General features: G+C 40.3%; 1 protein-coding gene across 1 annotated transcript; it reads left to right on the top strand.

The window, feature by feature from the left end:
• The first annotated feature begins 94 nt into the window (after positions 1-94).
• On the top strand, positions 95-20,722 carry brwd3 (bromodomain and WD repeat domain containing 3). Its single transcript, XM_044042327.1, has 40 exons — positions 95-273; positions 447-505; positions 602-631; positions 823-882; positions 2,242-2,392; positions 3,372-3,470; positions 3,591-3,751; positions 4,201-4,422; positions 4,530-4,630; positions 5,299-5,369; positions 6,295-6,395; positions 6,498-6,538; positions 6,628-6,732; positions 6,812-6,962; positions 7,053-7,187; positions 7,269-7,397; positions 8,227-8,452; positions 8,537-8,674; positions 9,593-9,776; positions 10,280-10,373; positions 10,480-10,650; positions 11,894-11,967; positions 12,643-12,838; positions 12,922-13,032; positions 13,122-13,229; positions 13,599-13,723; positions 13,810-13,892; positions 13,990-14,101; positions 14,540-14,601; positions 14,797-14,952; positions 15,058-15,178; positions 15,565-15,690; positions 15,985-16,060; positions 16,418-16,468; positions 16,579-16,719; positions 16,839-16,991; positions 17,104-17,273; positions 18,747-18,835; positions 19,332-19,466; positions 20,213-20,722. The coding sequence occupies exons 1-40, from the start codon at positions 240-242 to the stop codon at positions 20,632-20,634; spliced, it is 4,974 nt and encodes a 1,657-aa protein (XP_043898262.1). The 5' UTR covers positions 95-239; the 3' UTR covers positions 20,635-20,722.
• Positions 20,723-21,568: the final 846 nt, after the last annotated feature.

Raw genomic sequence — 21,568 nt, 5'->3', positions numbered from 1 at the left:
AGTTAATTATGCATCATGGTAATTCATGATCGACAGATAAGAAACAGAAAATCAAAGCGTTCACATGTGTTGCACAGAAGTTTCGCTGGAGGGCGCTAACACAAAGCACCAGGTGGTCTGAACAACTTGAGAAAGGAGGAGGCCATTCACTAGCCTGTTTTAGCTACTGTTAGCTAGCCGATGGCTAACGAGCAAGCTAAAACGCCAGTTTGTCTTAATGTCGCCTGTCTTATTAAGTGATGGCAAGAGAACGGTGTTTACAAACCGAAGCTGGTAAGTGCTGAGCCACCCTTTAATCCACGACGGAACATTTTACAGTTACATAGTTTGCTGTTGTGCTGCAGGGAGACCGCTAAATAACCGAGCGCATCTCGAAGCTATCAGGCGCTGGGTCTGCTCAACAACAGTAGTTAGTACCAAGCTAAAACAACTCTCTTTCTTTTCAGAGCTGTACTTTCTTATTGCCAGGTTTCTCCAGTCTGGACCTTGTAAAAAGTCAGCACAGGTAAGACCGTTCAATCGGTGTAATATTAACTGTTATGAAGCGTCCTATTTAGCAGCGGAGCTATAACTAATGCTAACTCTGTGTGTGTGTGTTTAGATTCTGATTGAGGAGCTGGAGGAGTATGAGGTAGGTTCAGCGGTACCTTTCTATCTTTATTCTCATGACTGTCTTCAGTGATGCTGACTATGTTGTCGCTGTTTTTGCGTATACTCGCTGGTTATTTTGGCTGAAGGTAGATAAAAGAAGCGGGTTGGCGAGTCGCGACTAATGTGTTAGCCTGTTGTAATCTTTTAAAATGTTGTCTTTTTATACTTTAGTTGGTTCCTCAACGATGGAGTTGGGACGGACAGAAATACAAACGGACCTACCAAGACTGGGTGAGTGTATATTGTCATAATTAACTTTTAAAGCCAACGGGGCGTAAATTTTTCTTTTATTGCTTATTTTCGACATAGTTGTCTTTTTATCTGTTGACGACACGGAATAAGCGCGGTGGTAAAGTGTTTGTTACGTTTGTTAATTTATAATATTTATTTTAAATTTCTATTAGTGCAGGCCATGTTCATAAATACAGGCTTTGCTATTGTGTGGGCTAGTGGGCGGAGTTTAGAGACGAGGAGAGCTAGTGATGGGCTGAGCCCCATCCACAGGGTTGTCAGTCTTCTGATGAACCAGTAAGGTCAGTGTTTGGGACTTGAGTGAAGCGCAACATGCTGTTTTGATTGGCTTTGAGTTTCTTTGTCCCTCCTTTTTTCTTGCTCGCTCTTCTCCCCCCCACAGCATTGTTTATATAGCTCGCTGCAACGCCAAACAAGCTATAAAATATATATATATGCAACCAAATACAAACAAAGTGACATTTTAATACGGTGACTGCTATATGCACATATTTTTTTAAAAATCAAATGTGGAATTTGTGAACACAAAATCACGCCAAACAAGAAATAAAATTACAGAAAGTAATTTAGTATCAACTTAAAATCAGCTGTTTGCTTTGGAAGTGTTTCATTTGTTAAGCACAGCCATGTGGAGAGGCTTTTTTTTAAAGGGTAAATTGTCAAATCTTTTTCTTCAAGCAGTTTTTTTCTTATTTTGCATGGGAAAGCAAATTAGATTTTTTACTAGATTTGAATTAATTAAATTAGCTTTCGATACCCTGGGTTTGTTGTTTTATACAAGTCAGCACTGCACACATTGGTGCCCTTAGTTAATTGCCCGTCAAATTACCCAGTGAACAGACAGATGTTCCTGGGATTGATAGATATTTATCTCAGTGTACGTCTGTGATCAGAAAACTCTTTCTGCTCCACCCCTAACCTGCCATGCACCTGCTCAGACACTCAACACTAAATAATGAATAGTTAATAGTGCTGTCATTTATATTCTTGCAGGTTTTAGATCAACTTCAGTAAACACAAATATGGCTCCACAGGAACTGACTTAAAAAACTTGAAAACTTATAGATGTGCACATCTTGTCATGATATAGATAAAATATTGATATATTGCCCTTAGGTTCCTCGCACAAATTTGTGCTTGTGCCCTAATTATGTGGTTTCTTGTGTGTGTTTTTGGTCTGTGCGATTTGTTTTGTTACATTTCTTTATGTTGATTATATTAATAGAAATTCCTCTCTGAAATTGGGTAAATTCTTTTGAGAAAGCAATGTTAGTGTCTGTAATACAATGTGACTGTATTATATTGTCACAGCTGTGTGTATGTGTATGATTCCTGCAGGTGATTTTGAACCAGCACATTCCTGCAGACTATCTGCTTCGTGTTTGTCAGAGAATAGGTCCTCTCATAGAGAAGGAGATCCCACCTAGTGTTCCTGGAGTCCAAACACTTCTGGGCCTGGGAAGACAGTCCTTGCTTCGAACCACAAAAAGTGAGCTTTTTCCTTCCTTCTACTGTACCATAATGCTTTAATCTCTGCACAGTCTTTATACTGATACTGTTGTAATTGTTAAATGTGCATCATTGTTAGGACTGCAACTAAAGATAATTTCCGTGCTAGATTAATCTGTCGATTCTTTTCTCGATTCATCCAGTAAATGTTTATAAGTATTTCCCAAACCTCGACATGATGATGTTTTCAAAAGTCATGTTTTGTCCAGCCCAGGCTGGGCGATATGGCTTAAGTTTCAGTAATATTTGTTTATTTTTAGGCTATATCCCAATATAGAAGATATATGGGGATATAATGCTGCACACAGGTTGTTTCTATGTACTCATGAATCTTTTTCTTTTGTGATGTTTGTGTTTCTCAATGGTGTGACAGTAATCTACCTAATGATCTGTATTACATGATCTTAAAATACACACATTACTTTCCAATTCAGATAATACCTGGTGTATTTCTTTGTTTCTTTCTCCTTTGATGAATGATATTTGCATGTCTAAGAAATTTTGAAATTACCTATAAATATGGTCAAATTTAGCTATAACGCAATATACAATAAATATGCTGATTATCAATGCAACAGCCTTTAAAACCTGGAAGAGTCTTCACATTTATCTTATCATGATATGACGTAGTCTAAGACCATATCTTGTCTCGTGTCACGATATAGATATAATATTGATATATTGCCCAGCTCTATTGTCCACAAAACAAAATTGGTTTGAATGTTTTCTTTATTATATGGCACAAAGAAACCAGAAAATATTGACATCTAAATTACAAAAACACTAAAACCGACTAATCGGTTTTCAGAATAGTTGATTATTAATGTAGTGATCGATTAATAATCAATTAATCGTTGCAGCCCTAACAATCATCATGTTTTGGTAATAGATTTGTTTCTATATGAGTTGATCAATAATTTGAGCAATGCATGTTTTATCACATGACCTGTGGAATTTAGGTTGTAGCCACAAAGTTTGTAGTGGCTCAGCTGTTGTTGCACTCCACCGAGGACGTCCACCAGAACCAGCAGTCAGCATCAGCAATGCTCCCAGTGTTGGTGTGTGAAACTTCAATTATTTTTATCCATTAAATTATTTTGGCAAATTAATATTAACGTTTTTCAGTAGCCTGTTGTTGATAATAATCATTCTTTTTTTTTATTATTATTATTATTAAGTGTCCGTCCTGGGTGCTCGCCAGGCCACAGCCACAGCTCGTTTTGCCCACGCCTTGCCATCTTCCTCCTACCAACACATGAAGATCCACAAACGTATCCTTGGTCACCTTTCCTCTGTCTACTGTGTAGCGTTTGACCGCACCGGACGTCGGATATTTACGGTGAGCTATTTGTTTTTTTAGATTGCATTTCATTAGTTAAAGTCAAATTTATGAAAATCATCAAAATGTGGCCAATCATACGTACACATTCATATCAGGCATTTTATTTACGAGGGTGAATTGCATGGATTAAGTAATAGTTCAGTTTTTTGTGTGGTTGTATGAGACACTGACATTAAGATTTGACTGAGTTGCTGATTAGCAATGCAGGTATGTATGTATGTATGTATGTATGTGTATATATTTTCATCACCCAGCCCTACTTCAGTGTCTCTAGCTTGTTCTTATCTGTCCACCTCCTGTCGCATCACTTCAAAAAACCATAAATTATCCCTTTAAAACTCAATAATAAACACTGTCTCACTGAAATGTTGTCGTCTGTCATATGATAAGGCTGACAACAGACTCTCCTGTCAGGGTTACTGATGCGTTTGTTTGTTTGTTTGTAGGGTTCAGATGACTGCCTGGTGAAGATCTGGGCCACGGATGATGGCCGGCTCCTGGCAACACTCCGAGGTCACTCGGCAGAGATTTGTGACATGGCTGTCAATCATGAGAACACTCTCCTTGCCTCAGCCAGCTGTGACAAGGTCATCAGAGTGTGGTGTCTACGTACCTGTGCTCCTATCACAGTTCTGCAGGCCCATGCCGCCTCCATCACATCCATTCAGGTGAGAATGGTGCACATTCTAGGCCACTTAATATCAATTTATTCTTTATTACATTGTGGTTAGTACTTGCCTGTGACGAACCACTCCTTGACTCTCGGTCCCTGTAGTTTTGTCCTGCTGTCAAAGGGACAACACGGTACCTCGCCTCCACAGGTGCAGACGGCATGGTGTGTTTCTGGAAGTGGCACTCGCTCAGCATGAAATTCAAGTAAGATGGGTTTTTTTTGTAAAACATTAGTCTGTTGTTTTCATTTTCAACAACTTAGGACAACAGCAGAAGACTAAACAAGATAATCACCTGTGAGACGTTAATAATGATATTATAGTGGGTGTTATTCAAATGCTCAAAAAACTAAATTCTTGTTTTATAGGCTGAGTTAAAGTCATTGGTAGATCGGAACGGGGGGTAGTTAAATCTGACTGAGTTGCAGCTGTGTGAGGTGCTCTGTGAGACAAGCCTCTCAATTGCTCACACTCCACATCAAGCAGTGAGGAGAGACAGACAATGAAGCGCCAGCTAACACTAAGCTAAGAAAGCCAATTGCAAAATTTGAATGTTTGACCAGAGAGGCAATTTCATTACTTAAAACTAAACTGTGATAATAACATTACATTACGAGATACCCAGATACACTGGTTTACACCTGAAAAATGTGGTTTTGGGGTTTAGTTTAGTTACACTTTAACAATGTAGTTATTTCAGTGTGTGCCCGCTTTCAAACAAGTCTTGCTAAAGTAAAAGCATTATTAATTTAGCTTCAGTCTGTCCTTTTTATATAATTAGGATTCTGTCAGGTCCAACTCCAGTCAATCCAAAAACCTTGTGCTGCTCTATTTTTTTTAAGGCACTAATTCCTGTGTCTCTTCTTTCCTCAGTGATCAACCAGTCAAGTTTGTAGAGCGGTCACGTCCAGGAGTTCAGGTCTCCACTTCCTCCTTCAGCAGTGGTAAGTGCACTTCCCCTCCTGGTAAAATCTCATGTTCAGTGTACTTTGCACTGACAGCAGTTCTATAGAATACAACATTATCTCATTGCAGCAAACCAACAGAGACTCTTTGTGGCAATGTCATTCTGAGTAACAAACCTGCTACTGTCCAAGAGTAAAAAAACTAGTCATGATTCGTTAAACAAAGGCATCTGTCACGACCGCTTATCTAAGGAGTGTTTCCGAGTGTTCACCGTGAAAGTAGAATTAACATATACCTTCACAGACACCTCACATTTATATCAATGGTGGTGTTGTTTCCCTGATTTCAGTACTGGTACCCATAACGAAACATTTTCATTACTCTCTCCGTTACATTAATAAAGTAGGCTGTCTGGATGTTTTTATAGTGTCAGTGTTTTACGGAACCAGCTTTTTGGGAGCACTGTAATGCAGTTTTTTTAAAATGAGTCCCAAAGTGGCAAAATCTCAAAACAACAGCCTTGAGTGTGTGTGGACAACCACTATATTATTGGCTTTACTATATATTATCAGATATTTGCAAACAGGCCAAGATCCCCTGATATGACTAATGACTAAAACACTAGGCTGAATAGGCTGCTGTCTCATTACCTTTTTAATACTTTTTTAATTTAATTTGCACAATGAAGAACATGTATATCTACATCTGCTGTGACATTAGTAAAAATATTATCTTTATCTATGAAAAATATTATTTTAATTTCATGACAGAAGAGACAAATTACCTCTGCGTTTGGGCACTGGCAAAAACCTATATACCACGTTGACATATCAGATATCGGCAAAAAAGTCCAGTATTGTGCGTCCCTAGTATATAATGTGTAAATAGTGACTGATTAGAGCAGTCATAGGTGTATGGGTGTTTGTTTAGACTGACTGTGTCGTTGTTGTCTGCTGGTAATAGGTGGAATGTTCATGGTTACTGGTGGCACTGATCACATGATCAGAGTCTATTACCTTGGTGCTGAAACTCCTATGAAGATTTCTGAGATGGATGCCCACACTGTAAGGAACAAAACACACAAGCTGCATCATTTTCTTTAAAATAAAAACGTATCAAACTATCTCAGTTTAACTTTATTTCATGTGTCCTCTTGTGTTTTTAAGGATAAAGTTGTAGTTGTCCAGTTTTGCAATAATAGCGACAGGTGAGTACGTTTGCTAAAATTGACATGGACTTCAAAATTTGATTAGTGTGATTCTGAACAAAGCAATTTGTGTATATGTGTGTTTCCAGCCTAAGGTTTGTAAGTGGCAGTCGCGATGGCACCGTCAGAATCTGGCATTACCAGCAACAAGAGTGGAAGAGTGTCACTTTAGACATGGCTGCCAGACTACCTGGGTAAGAGAAGGAAGAGAATACAGACTTGAATGATATCAGCGTTTCTGTGTGCATTGTCTGATGGGCTGTTTTCTTCCAGGAGTGCTGTTGCCAATGGGGATGATAAAACGAAGTTGGTGGTGACCATGGTGGCTTGGGACCGTGCAGATCGCACAGTAATCACAGCAGTGTCAAACTACCTACTCAAAGTTTGGAGCACAACCTCTGGACAGCTGCTGTACATTCTATCTGTGAGTTGCTAGAGTGAACAAGATTAAAACATTATTATTATTATTATTTTTTTACAAGCTACTCACCTTTCTTTGTGCTCTTTTTTCAAGGGCCACGACGATGAAGTGTTTGTTATGGAGGCTCACCCGTTCGACTCCCGCATCATGCTGTCTGCCGGTCACGATGGCAACATTTACATCTGGGACCTGACCAGAGGAACCAAGATCCGCAACTTCTTCAACATGGTAACTGATTGTCAGTGACGATGATACAGAGGTAACATGTCTTTACATGACCCAGTGATTCATATCAACATTTTCTTCCAGATTGAAGGGCAAGGCCACGGTGCTATTTTTGACTGCAAGTTCACCGCTGATGGGCAACATTTCGCCTGCACTGACTCTCATGGCCATTTGCTCATCTTTGGGTTTGGCTGCAGCAGACCATATGAGAAGGTAACTGCACAAAACTGTCAGTTAAATATAGGGATGCACTGATACCACTTAGTTAGTTAGTACAAGTAGGATTACTGAGTAATTAATAATACCATTACAGCAACAATACATCCAAAAATATTGGAAGTGTGAGGACAATTCCTTTATTTTTGCTGTAAAACATTTGGGTTTGACATCAAAAGATGAATATAAGAGTGTGGCACAGAACATAGGAGAAAGTATGTGCTAAGGAGGTGAAAACCCAGGTGGTAGTGGCGAGAATCACACAACCACCCAACCCGACCTTGTGCCGAAAAAAGGTTTGTATTGGGCTCGCAATCGTAGGCTTTCAGCAGTGCTGTTGCTAAATACACCAGACTCCTCTGTTAAATTATGAGATTTTAGACATTTTCTGGGCCACACGGTAGTGTAGTGGTTAGCACTCTCGCCTTGCAGCGAGAAGACCCAGGTTCGAGCCCCGGTTGGAACAAGGGCCTTTCTGCATGGAGTTTGCATGTTCTCCCCGTGTGTGCGTGGGTTCTCTCCGGGTTCTCCAGCTTTCTCCCACAGTCCAAAAACATGCAATGTGGGGATTAGGTGAATTGGACACTCTAAATTGACCATAGGAGTGAGTGTGAGAGTGAATGGTTGTTTGTCTCTATCTGTGTGTGGCCCTGAGATGGACTGGCGAACTGTCCAGGGTGTACCCCGCCTATCGCCCGATGTAGCTGAGATTGGCACAGCACCCCCCGCGACCCTCTGGTGGAGGATAAAGCGGTTAGATGATGACTGACTGATGATAGCTTAGATGCTTGTTTTTTTTCTCAAAATGTCTCTTAATCTACTCTAGATTCCTGACCAGATGTTCTTTCACACGGACTACCGCCCTCTGATTCGGGATGCTAACAATTACGTTCTGGATGAGCAGACACAGCAAGCCCCTCACCTCATGCCTCCACCCTTCCTGGTGGATGTTGATGGGAATCCTCACCCTCCTCACTACCAGCGCCTGGTGCCAGGAAGAGAGAACTGCAAGGAAGATCAGCTTGTACCTCAGCTAGGATACATGGCTAACAGTAAAAGATTTACTTGATTTCACAGATTTAATTTAGCTAATATAACTAACAAAGATTGACCCAGCATTTTCTTGTGTGACTTAGATGATGGAGAGTTGGTTGAGCAGGTACTAGGCCAGCAAACAGAAGAAAATGGAGAAAGCCTTTTGGACAATCTCATCCGACAGTTACAGAACGAGCAGGATGAGCAGTGGAATCCAGAGCAGCAGGCTGAAGAAGGAGGTATGGTTTCGGGCTGCGACACGATCGTTTTCTCGATTAATAGAGAATGTCCCAAAAATGTCAGAAAATGTTGAAAAGTGTTTCTCAAACCTGGAAATAATGATGTTCTCAAATGTCTTGTTTTGTCCACAAAACAAAATGATTCAGTTTTAAAGACTTTGATATATGGAGCAAAGAAACCAGAAAATAAACAAACGATACCAATGCCCTGGCATTCTCCATGGCTATCTTCCTCATAGATGTCATCATACTCTTCTTGTGCGTTATGTGGCGGGTGCATGAGCATGAAGACATTTCCTGGAACAATGCTGGGTTCACAGAAAACATTTTCTAAACAACAAAGAAAAATTATTTTTACATTTCTTTCCATGGGGCCTGAGAACTACCAGAAAGGTAGAGATTGACATGGGGGGTATATGACTATTTTGTTGTATTGACCACAATTTTTAATCACAAATCTTGTGATATTTCTTTTAAATTTCACATTCATCACTTGAAAATGAGAAAAAGTCATTTAAAAATCAGAGAAATTAGACAGTACATCAGTTACGTTAGCTTTTATCTATGTAGACAACAGCACCAACATCTCAGTCAGGATAAATCTTGTGAACCATTAGATTTTATCTTTATCAGCAGGCAGAATTGATTTACCCTCCAGCCTCTTGTGTGAGGCACGTATAATCCTCCACAGATGTCTTGTGCCCCATAAGCAGCAGACAACTTTGTATTGGTTTTATTTACAAAGAGTATCATACCTTCATCAACCATGTCTATACTCACATACAGCTTTCACTTTTATTTTTGCTGTTTTTTAGAACTGTGCTGCATGTGCCTTATTGTGTTGGTAACCACTGTTTTTCTTAAGCATTGTTGATATGTTGACATGATAAACTAATTTCTTTGTCTTTCTATGGTTAGCTGTTGATGCAGCAGAAGGAGAAGCAGATTCCTCTCTGACTGCTGGACAGAGAAGGAGCAGGCATGTGGACGGGGTGTGGCAGATGCAGCACAACGACCTGCGTAGTCAAGTGGCTACTGAGAGGGACCTGCTGGCCTGGAGCCGCAGGGTGGTGGTCAATGAAGTACCACAAGGGATTTTCAGGTGAGATGGGTGGAGAGACATTAACTAGACGAAGTAGCATGACAGACAGCATATTTAAATCACTGTAAAAAAAGAAAAGAAAAGGGCTCTGATTTTATTACACCATTAATTGTGTTATTAACCATTAAACCAAATTTGCACTGTTTTATTTTCATTTTCACAATTATCATTTTTAATTGGCAATTTAGCCAAATCTAAGCCCTGCAGGAGTGAACAAATGGAAAAAAAAATTCTGCCTTTCTTGCACATGAGAGTATATATGCTTTTATAACATAAAAACATAACGGGAGATGAATGGATATATCTCTCTGCCACGGCTGGGTTGCGAACTCGGGACTCTGGTTTTAAAGCGCAACTCCTTATAAACTAAGCTAATGGATGGGTCTTGGCCTCTCGTGGCTCCAGTGTGTCATCAAGCACACCCAAGAAATACTCGACATGTGTAATTGTATTATTATACATTTGTTTGTACCATATGAAAATGAAATGTTTTTTCTTTAAAGAGTTATGGAGGAGTGCAGACAAGCCAAAGGAGTTAAGGAATGTTCTCTATACAACGCAGAAAGAAGGAAGAAGCCAGTAACATGTGCACCCAAGGTTTGATACTCTTCAGTGCACAACTGCTTTTCCAAATCCAAAATATTGCCTCTGTCAAAGCATTTTAACTCTCCTCATTCCTTTCCCCTCCTCCTGCACATTGTAGAGCGATCCACTGACCTCACGGCTTCGCTCCCTGCGACCTACCAAGAAAAAGCAGCAGCGTCACACATATCAGACCCGCTCAGCTCAAGTCCGCCAACCTGGCAGCAGGAGTCGGAATTCCAGCAACCGAAGAAACTCAGGCAGCCATATGGAGTCTGACAGTGATGGAGACGTAAGTTCTGTCTTTATTGACCTACGGAATTGTGTTATGCAGTTTAAGGCTCTATCCACATGGAACCATAATGAAATGTGAATAATCTTTTGCTAAGTTGTTTTGAAAAATATTTATGTGAACAAGGCAGGAAATGACCCTAAATACTATAGTACATGCCCAGCCTGTATGTGATGCTGTAGCACTGCTACACCAGAACCAGAGAAGATGATGTTGAGCATGCGCATTATGGCATGTGCATCTTTTTTTTTTCTAAACAAAGCTTTATTACATAACAATGAATAGAATCACTGAAACTGAAACAGAATGTAGTAAACTATTACTAATTATCATAAAGAGAAAATACCAAACAAACTCCAAACACAAGAGGAAGACTATGTTGAAGATAAGCAACAGTGAATGCAAGTGCAAGAGAGATATGAGCTAATCGTTTCCCAAAAGTAGCGCATTGGTTGTCTACACGAAAATGCAGGGGTGCCGTTATGATATTGTCCCAGTCTGCGACACATGAAAAAATTCATTCATTGTCGTGGTGTACTGGGCAAAATTACAAAATGTGTATGTGTATATATATATATATATATATGTATATGTGTATATGTATATGTGTGTGTATATATATATATATATATATATATATATATATATATATATATATATATATATATATATATATATATATATATATATATATATATATATATATATATATATATATATATCTATATATATATATATATATGTATATGTATGTGTGTGTATATATATATATATGTATATATATATATATATATCTATATATGTGTATATGTGTGTATATATATATATATAGATATGTATATCTATATATATATATATATATATATACATATATATATATATATATATATATATATATATATATATATATATCTCGTTTCATCATGATTAAGGCTTTTAATTTGCCTATTTGTTTCCACATCTGTGCTACTTTTTGCCTGGTGGAATTTGGTGAAGTTGCTGTTGTAATTGAACCAATCCAGAAAGCACAACGGTGATCTGATAGCTGAAAATGAAATGCCAACATGCAGATGGTGACTAACAATCACATCGATATGACGTGAATATGACCAAGCGCTTTAATTGTCCAATTCTGTCACTCGACATTTAAAATTTCCACGTGGCTTTTGTGATAAAGTCATTAATAAGCTCCTTCTATTAACTGTCAGTCATAATGATATAGATTGTATTTTTGTGTTGACAGGCAGCAGAACAGGCAGAGCAAAGTAATGCCTCTTCTGACGGTGAAGCTCAGTGGCAGAGTGAAAGCAGCTCCAGGTAAACATCTTTGATTGACCACTGTTTTTCCTCACAGTTACTGTCACCTCCCAGGGCGATATGGCTGAGAAGCATATCACAATATAACTACTTCATATCGATTGATATTGATAATTATTGACAAAATTAATCATAATAATAAAAAGTGTTAAAGAACTTTAACACTTTTATTCTGAACTCATAAACTTTCCTTTTATTTGAATCACTTTAGTTATCTATCAGACCACACAGAGGAAAACAGTCATGTCAAGCATGTTCATGAGATTTTTAAAACCAAACTTCTCAACTGTGCTGACGGGAAGCATGTCCTTGGCTCTGTGATAAGTCACTGCCTCAGTTATGTCTTTGTAACGTTTACATTACAAAAGGGAAGAGGATGACGCAACCAAACTTGACTGTTCAGTGATTAGCTGTTTGACTCTCCAGAGGCTCTGACCTCTCTACAGGTTGCAAACATGGTAGCAACTTGGTTACGAGGGAGGGACTGAGTTTGTTCCTGCAATCAAACGTGCTTTGTCTATTTTTTGTCTTTTTTGTTTTTTTTCCCAAAGCAAATTGAGTGACTTTATCGAACGTTTTTATTGTTGATATCGCAGAAGTGTCTATCGCGATACATATCATTATTGTACTATAGCCCAGCCCTACTACCTAATAACCCATCTCTTCAATCTTTAGTGACTCCTCCAGCGAATATTCCGACTGGACGGCCGACGCAGGGATCAACCTCCAACCACCAAAGCGACCGTCCAGGAGGCCTGTACCGCCGCCAGGTTACAGCAGCTCTGAGGAGGAAGATGGAGGTGATGAAGAGGCAAAGGAGGCTAAGAAGAGAGAAAGTGAGAAGAGGAAAAAGTCCAAGGAGACCAAACAGGTGAGTTAACACTGAAGCCTGAGCAAACCGTGACAAGGGATTCTGAACTTAGTGTTATAACAAACCAAACTGCACATGTTCAGAAACCCACATCCTCTCTGGCTGGACTGGACGCGGAGGAGTGGCTGCCAACGTCATGGATAATGGAGACCATTCCACACCGCTCTCCTTTTGTTCCACAAATGGGAGATGAGGTACATGATGAGGGTTACTTTTGAAACTAAATTTAAAAAACATTAAGTTATACATTCAGCCAGCTCATCATTCCCTTGTTCCCTTCAAGCTCATCTACTTCAAACAAGGCCATCAGGCCTACGTGCGGGCTGTTCGCAGAGCCAAGGCCTACAGCATCAACCCTCAGAAACAACCGTGGAACAGACTCAACCTCAGGGTAAATTTTGTTTTGTACATTTCTGAAATTGGGAATCTGATGTTAATGCCTAACTCTACTATAGTGACTATGTATGAAATTTGACCCTAAAGCCCCCTGTAAAGTCTTCCTACCACAGACCCTCACAAAGTCTTGCAAGTTAAGTCCTCTGTGAATAAAAATAACTTCTGGTGCACAGGGTTGCAAGAGTTTAAATTCAACATGACTGTACAGGACTTACAAATGAGCTTCCTCAGCCAGTTTTACATGTAAAGAACAAACATATAAAGAACGTATGTAGCTGTAGTCTTGTTTTAATTTTTTTCCCCTTTTTTTTAAAGGTCTTTGTCAATGATATAGGTTATTCCACAGTTTTCTTCTGCCTTTCAGGACCAGGAATCTGTAAAGGTGGTTGGAATCAAGTATGAAGTGGGACCTCCCACCCTCTGCTGCCTAAAACTGGCTTTCTTAGACCCAGTGTCAGGGAAAATGACCAATGAGTCGTTCTCTCTAAAGTGAGCTTTTATTTTCAATATACACAATCTTTAATAAAGATTGAAACCGTGTAGTCCATGTGTTTCACGACTTTTTCTTTCCTCAGGTATCATGACATGCCTGATGTCATAGACTTTCTTGTACTGCAGCAGTTTTACAACGAGGCAATGGAGCACAACTGGCAACAGGGTTAGTCAAGCTCCAGCTCTTGTTTAAGGTGAATTGTTTACAGCTTGTGTTCATTGTTGAGATTCACTTATCTCCTCCCTTTCATTGCCATGTACAGGCATGAGGTTCCGCAGCATCATCGATGACGCCTGGTGGTTCGGCTCTGTGGAGGACCAGGAGCCTCTGCAGCCTGAATATCCAGACAGCCTGTTTCAGTGCTATGCAGTGAAGTATGTTTGTGTCTGCTGAAGCTAACAAAAGGCTCACCAAATAAGATCTACTCCCCTTAAGTCTACAATATCTTTAGAATATGTATGCCGTTTTTGCGTTAGGCAGCCTTTTCTGTAGCTGAGCCCACAGAGAATATTGGCATTTGTAGCTTGCGGGGACACAGGAGCAGCTGGTCTCCTGCTGTCATGTTTGTCAATTTCAAACACTACAAAATAGCTAATCTGAACTTGATGGAGGGAGTAGTGGATCATCAACTCCCATGTCCAATGATCTTAAATCTGAGTGGTTTATAAAGGAAAATAAATTTAAATCCATGACTATGTGCTCAAGTTATTGTAGATTTTTTGTCGGTGAGCCTTTCAAGTGGCTAAAAACTTTTCTTCTTATGATTTTATGATAAAAGAATGCTAGTTGTCACAGTTTTTTTCTTTCATCAGATGGGATAATGGTGAACGAGAGAGGATGAGTCCCTGGGACATGGAACCTATTCCCGAGGAAGGTCAGTAGCACTGATGTAAACATTTCACCTGGTAACAATACCACGCCAAAGATTTAATTAAAATGTATTTGTATGTTATTGAAACTGCAGATTAATATACTGTCCATACTTTAATAATAGTATATATAAGGAGGACATGCGGTCAGAAGTATAATGATATTAATCACAGTCTAACACATCTTATGCCTCCATCAGCTGCGCTGCCAGAACAGGTTGGGGATGGGGTGGAGGTGGCAGAGGAGGAGCTAAAGGCTCTGCTCTACACGCCTCAGGAAGGAGAATGGGGAGCTCACACACGTGATGAAGAATGTGAGAGAGTCATCCATGGCATTGATCAGCTTCTCACACTTGGTAGGTTGGGTCAGGTTTGACGTGTGTCGTTTGATTGTTGTGTTTTTTGGTCTTGGTCCATAGTCTTTTTTTGTGATGTTTACTCTAATTTCTGTTTGTCCACAGACGTCGCGAAGGCATTTACATTACCAGTAAATCTGCGGGACTATCCGCTGTACTGCACTGTGGTTTCTTACCCTACTGACCTCACTACGATCCGCAAACGACTGGAGAACCGCTTCTACAGGTGGCGCCGCACAATCCAATACAACTAGACTTTCATTTTCTTGGCTGTGATTTCACCGTCCATACTTAAAATTGTTAGTTTTATTTGCACACACACTAATAAGTGATAGTAAATTTTACCTCTGCATTTAACCCATCGTTTTTATACACCAGTAGTGAACACACACAAACTGGGCACAGGAGCATTGGGCAGCACTTCTCTGTGCCCAGCGAACAATGGGGGGGTTGGGTACCTTGCTTCCAGGCACCACAGACATTGACCAGTTACAAACCAATTCCCTTCCACGAGTGGGCAGCCTTAATTCAAATTTAAAAAAAGGACCCAACAACCTAATTCTAAATCGTGTTTGCATTTAAGTATCTATCACTGATGTTGTTTTCTGTTAGGCGGATTTCTGCATTAATGTGGGAGGTGCGCTACATTGAACACAACGCCCGCACTTTCAATGAACCCCAGAGCCCCATCGTAGCAGCTGCCAAGGTGGTGACCGACGTTCTCCTGCACTACATTGGGTAAGACTTTTTTTTCCCTTATTGCTGTTTTAACACTGGTAGTGACCTTTTTTTTAATCAAAGTGACCGTTTGGTGGAAAAAGACTTATGAATTATGGAGCCATGCTAGGATATTATTTGGAAATTTAAAAAAAACGAAACAACAAAATAAGTCTCTTTCTTAACTTTTGTATTTCAGTTAAGTTCAGCCCTAAGTTTTAAAGAATACTTCTGATTTCTAAGCGAATCATAGCCAGGTTCCAGTGACAAATACTCTGATACATGTGTATTTCCTTTGTCCTCTGTCTCCCGTAGTGACCAGAGCTGCACAGACATCTTGGATCTGCATCACAAACTGAGGTGTGAGGTCAGCAGTGGAGGAGAATTAGAGGTGAGAGTTGTGATTATTGCAGTGCACAGTTGTTGTTTTTTTTACACTATGGTGTCTCTTAATGTTTTTGGCTGCACATGTCAATCAGGATTCCTCACACAGTCCAAAAACATGCAATATGAGGATTAGGTAAATTGGACACTCTAAATTGACCATAGGTGTGAGAGTGAATGGTTGTTTGTCTCTATATGTGACCCTACGATGGCCTGGCGATCTGTCCAGGATGTACCCCATCTATCGCCTTGTGTCAGCTGAGATTGGCACATCACCCCCCGCGACCCTCCTGTGGAGGATAAAGCGATAGAAAATTGAAGGATGAATGGATATTGATCAGGAATTGTATTTGTTCCTCTGCAGGCTGAGTTGGACGTCGACTCTGACACTCCAGGGACATCTACAGGACATCGAGTAAGAGGGACCAGAGTCCAGTATACCACAACAGTCCATGTCAGACTGTCACATGCTTCGATTTACAGTGAGTGTCTCCTGTCTTATTTGATTTTATTTCCTTCTCCCAGGGATCCAACTCAAATTCGAAGCGTGGTGTGGTTTTGGACGTGAACGTTTGGCAAGGTCAATGTCGAGAACTACTGCGGCGAATGATCGTCTCGTCGGATTCAGAGCCGTTCAGGCAGCCCGTGGATCTCTTTGAATATCCGGTAAACAATCATCATTTGCACTGATAACACTTATCTAACCCTCAAGTTTCAAAGTTAGTCTAGTATAGAGAATATGATAAAACTGCTTTAAGGTGTAAATGGATTTTGTTTATGTTCAGGACTATCGAGACATCATCGACACCCCCATGGATCTGGGTACAGTGTCAGAGACACTTGCCGCAGGGAATTACGAAAACCCGATGGAGTTCGCCAAAGACGTCCGCCTCATTTTCAGTAACTCAAAAGCATACACACCTAATAAAAAGTCACAGGTGAAGTAGCATCCAGAATTTAAAACATTACTGTAATACAGCCCTTTAAGTCATGCAAAAATAGTGCTGAAGTAATTTCAACAACATTCTGTCATTCTTGTGTTATGTGTAGATTTATACGCTGACCCTCAGCTTGTCGGCCTTCTTTGAGAAACACATCATCTCCATCATCTCCGACCACAAGTCTGCACTTCAGAATGAGCGGCGGACTCGTCAGAGGCTGAGTTACAGGGACAGACTACACAACGGAGGCACGACGCCGCCTGCCAGTCCATCCTCAAGGTACCGAGTCTCAATCATTTGGCACTTCACGTAATTACATTATCTCTCCCATTCGAGCCAGCGTTCATTTCAGTCTGATGAGCTGCAGTGAGGGGTCGAGTGTGTTGACGTGTGGTTGTATGGAGTACTGACACAGGTCGCACCACCTGTGCCCTGAACCAACTCAAGATAAGGATGCATATTTGACTATGAGCTGTTTACAAACTGATAGATAAATTAAATAAATAGGTAACATTAAAATGCCAAAGAAATAAACCAAGTATCATCTGAAATAAAACGTGTATATTAATATCATGTAATACAGATATCTTATTTTAGAGTGTATTTACAGTGTATTGTCACTCTCATTTGAGAAGAACACATTTCAAGTTTATAGCCTAAAAATCCAGATATATACATACAAAATATAGATTTGATTTATATCGTGATATACTGTATATCACCTAGCTGTACTTATTTACTACTGCCTGTCTTCACCTCGTCCAGTTGACACACAGCAGCTTAACACAATGCTAGTTGAGAATCACAACAATGAACTGGCTCAACTGTCACCATTCAGTTTAGTGTTACGTTGAACAGCTTCTCTCTGCTCTGACCTTCAGTCAGCCAAGAGGCACAACCACTTGCTGTATTTTTGTGATTTTTTTCACATTGATTATGATCTAAAGCACAAAAACAATGAAATGAGCTAAATAAGTGCAGCTCTGACTCTGGAAGTGTCGCAGACACACATACTGCAGCTCTCTGACACACAGAGGCTCAGTTTGCAATATAAAAACTACATGGTTTTTAATACTTTGACTTCTTTTTTTCTTTAAATAATTATAAAAATTACATTTCATTAAATCGTCTATTTATGGCCAAACCACTTATTGGTAACACATTTTCATATATGTCTTTCATGGCAATTATAAATAATAAAATATGAGAGTTTCAGTTGGAGCCCTGAATGGTACAAAGTGATGGGCAGGAAGGCTAGTAGCTTTATGGCACACACCTTAAAATAAATCATACCGGCGTGAACTGGCTGCCATGTTGTCAGTCAGTTTGTCACTATCCATGCTTCAGTTAAGCTGCGGTGGTTCATTATACCAGCAACAAGCAGTTGAGGCAACTGGGAGTCGAGTCTTTGAATCTTGTTAATCTGACTTTTAGATATAACATTTACTCATAAATTCACACATATTAAAAGTGTGGTTTTAGCTGGACTAACCCAATTCTTTTTTTCTAATGTAATCATACTGAGTGAGAGTGTCTGTGTCTCATGCTGGTTCAGTCAGCACCAACTATGGGTCAGAAGCTCAAACAGCTTCAGAAATCCTGAACTATCCTTTTTAACTTATGACCCATTTTACGCTTCTGATTTCAGTAGATGAAATCTTTTCATCCAGTGTGGTGTCTAAAAAAAATATTTCAATAATCCTTTGATTAAGATGATGATTTTGTGACGTGTCTCTGTGTTTTTTTGACTAGCTCAAAAGGGAAGCACAAGTCAGGGAAGATGTCAAAGCCAAAAACATCCCAGACCTCATCCAAGAATTCTTCTCAGAGATCATATCAGGGTATGACTGCACTGTCTGTTACTGTGCTGATTCTCTTTGTAAACTGATGTGCTCGTGACAGGTGGAAGTTCTTACTTTGTAGTACGCATATTCTTTGTTACACTCTGTACACTCATGTTGAATTATGTTACATAGTTGGCCACAACATAACTGTCCAAAATATGTTGAAATCCAGTTTGGTAGTCTGGTAACTCTACTTGATTAAGTCAGTATTTTGTTTAACAGCATTCCCACAGTACGGCTCACAGCTTGTCTGACTGTATTATCCAATTGGATCATTAGACCGCGATCGACTTAGTTTGTGGCACATTTTTAAAGCTGTCTTGAGTTGAGTGAGAAACATAAAGAATCAAACTGTAGAAAACTAAGAATGTACTTACCATACATAGAACCCGAAAAGCATGCCAATCGAAGCACTCCGTTTCCTCTGACTCTGACTTGTTGCAGCTCCTCTGATAATGATTAAATATTCATCAGCATTATGTTGTTGCCTTAGCTCAACAAAGCAGCAGTGTAGCATCGGAAGAAGACACCCAGCCTTCTTCCCCAAGTTCAGGGACGAGTAGCGGGAGCAGAGACCAAGAGCCCCATTCTGCGACTCACAGCCAAGCAACTCCGATGAAGAAGTCAGGTATCACAAGCCATCCATTCACTCTAAAGCATCTTTAATGAACGTGTCAAGTGTTGGGGAAAGAAAGGATCTTCTGAGTTTGTTCGACATGATGTGATTTAAAATTTAAAAAACAAACAAACGATTGTTTTTTTTTGCAATTTTTTTGCAAAATTTTATTAATGAACACACACACACTGATACTGATATAGACGAATATGCTTTAGTGGGGACTAAAGTCTGAAAAGGTTGCTTTTTGTCAGTGTTTCTACAGAATATTATTGTAAACACACCTGTTCAAACTGCTTTGGTCCCCACTATAGAGTGTCTGCAGGACGTTTGTCCTCTCGTCCTTATCGTACATGATGTTAGTTCAGAATATTAACTGAAACACTCCAGTACCAAACCACTTGTTTAATAACCATGTAGAGAAGTGAGATTTTCATCATTTTCGTGGCAGTTTAACAACATTGTACACAAACACAGAGCTGGTTTATCTACAGTCCTGCTCTTCTTTCTGTCCTCCTTCCCTACTCATCATTATTAGCAATTTTAAATAAAAAAGTAGAGCATTTCTGCTTTGTGGCATCAAGGTACGACTTATTTTCAAGACAATACATCTCAGCTCGCTAGCAAACCAAAGGCAGTTTTTATTCATTATCCATAATTCATTGTTTTCTAACATATATAATGTGTGAAGAGGAGAATTTCTGCATTTGCTTTACACATGTGGCATTAGTGTTAAATGTCCTTTTGTGTTGCATCAGGGCGACGGCGTCGTTTAAATCTGAGCAACGGCTCCAGGCCACAGCCTGGGCAGGAGGTGCTGCAGTCAGATGAAGAGGCATCCGGATCCAACAGCTCCTTGTCAGAGTCGTCTTCTAGCACGTCGTCGTCGTCGTCTTCTTCGTCATCATCTGACAGTGACAACAGCTCTGATTCTGAGGAGGAGAAGTACATGGAAGGAGGAGGAGATCATGACTATAGCAAAGCTCCCTGCTCTCTGACAGTACGGCCGTCTGCTGAGGGTAAACTGACAGCCTCGGGCAAAAGGAGACGCAAAGCAGAAGAGGATGTGGTACAGAGGCCGAAAAGACTGCGAGTGCAGTTACCTGTAAAGGAGGAGGAGGAAGAGGAGGAGGAGGAAGAAGAAGAAGAAGAAGAGGAGGGAGGAGGAGGACGAAGCTAAGAGGTGCAGCAACAGCAGGTGCATGTAAGACATGAGGAAGATGAGGGAGAGGCGGAGGAGGAGGAGGAGGAGCCTGAAGACGAGGAGGAGGAGCCTGAGGAAGAGGAAGAGGAGCCTGAGAAGGAGTCGGATGACGACGGCGATGATGATGATGATGATGATGATGATGAAGACGACAAAGAGGAGCAGAGTGGAGCAGCAGCTAGCAGTCTGACAGGCAACCAGAGCAAATCTCGGAAAGTCAACACACGCAGCCAGGGCCGCAGGACAGTCCGGTATGGAGACGAGTTAGAGGACGATGGTCATGGGTCGAAGGAAGACCCTCTGAACCTGGGCATGTCCCGTTCAGGGCGGGTACGCCGCATGACTGAGAAGGCCCGTGTGAGCCACCTCATGGGCTGGGGTCACTGACACGTTGCCCATTTCCAAAACCTCAACACAACATTTTGAGTTGTTTGAACACTTCAGGGATTTTTCTTTTTCTTTTTTGTACAAGTGTGTATATATTATATATAAAATATATATGGGTTCTCTTTTTTTTTTTTTTTTTATTGCTCTTCTTTGAATCCAAGACTGCTTGTGACTCTGAATCTGATAGCTGGTGCTCACGACATGCCAGGGAGTTTTCATCCCTGGTGGACAAAACAGACTCTGCTGCAACTGGACTATCTCACCTCAGCCTTACTGGACACTGGAGGAGTCTTTTTAAAGGGATAGTTCAGTGTTTTTTAAATGTGCTTGTGTGAGGTCACTGACATTAGTCTGTACACGAGTCATTACTGACCCCTTCACCAGGATCCAGCTGGAGACAAAGATGCTTGCTCTCATGGAGAACATGTCATAGGATGTCTGTAATATTTTCACTTTATCTTTAGCCTTTTGTTGGGTACAAGTAAGTTTTTTTTGTTGTTATCAGTGAGAGCGAGTATCCAGG

The sequence above is a fragment of the Solea senegalensis genome, linkage group LG13, assembly GCF_019176455.1.
Source record: "Solea senegalensis isolate Sse05_10M linkage group LG13, IFAPA_SoseM_1, whole genome shotgun sequence".
Taxonomy (NCBI): Eukaryota; Metazoa; Chordata; class Actinopteri; order Pleuronectiformes; family Soleidae; genus Solea; species Solea senegalensis.
The sequence above is the reverse complement of the archived record's forward strand: the minus strand, read 5'-3'. Positions and strand labels throughout refer to the sequence as shown.

Excerpts from the sequence above, each read along its gene's own strand:
- brwd3 (XM_044042327.1), top strand. The coding sequence starts at position 240 with ATGGCAAGAGAACGGTGTTTACAAACCGAAGCTG. Across the intron at positions 6,539-6,627 it reads TTTTGCAATAATAGCGACAG|CCTAAGGTTTGTAAGTGGCA; the intron begins GTGAGTACGTTT and ends GTGTGTTTCCAG. Across the intron at positions 16,992-17,103 it reads CACCTAATAAAAAGTCACAG|ATTTATACGCTGACCCTCAG; the intron begins GTGAAGTAGCAT and ends TGTTATGTGTAG.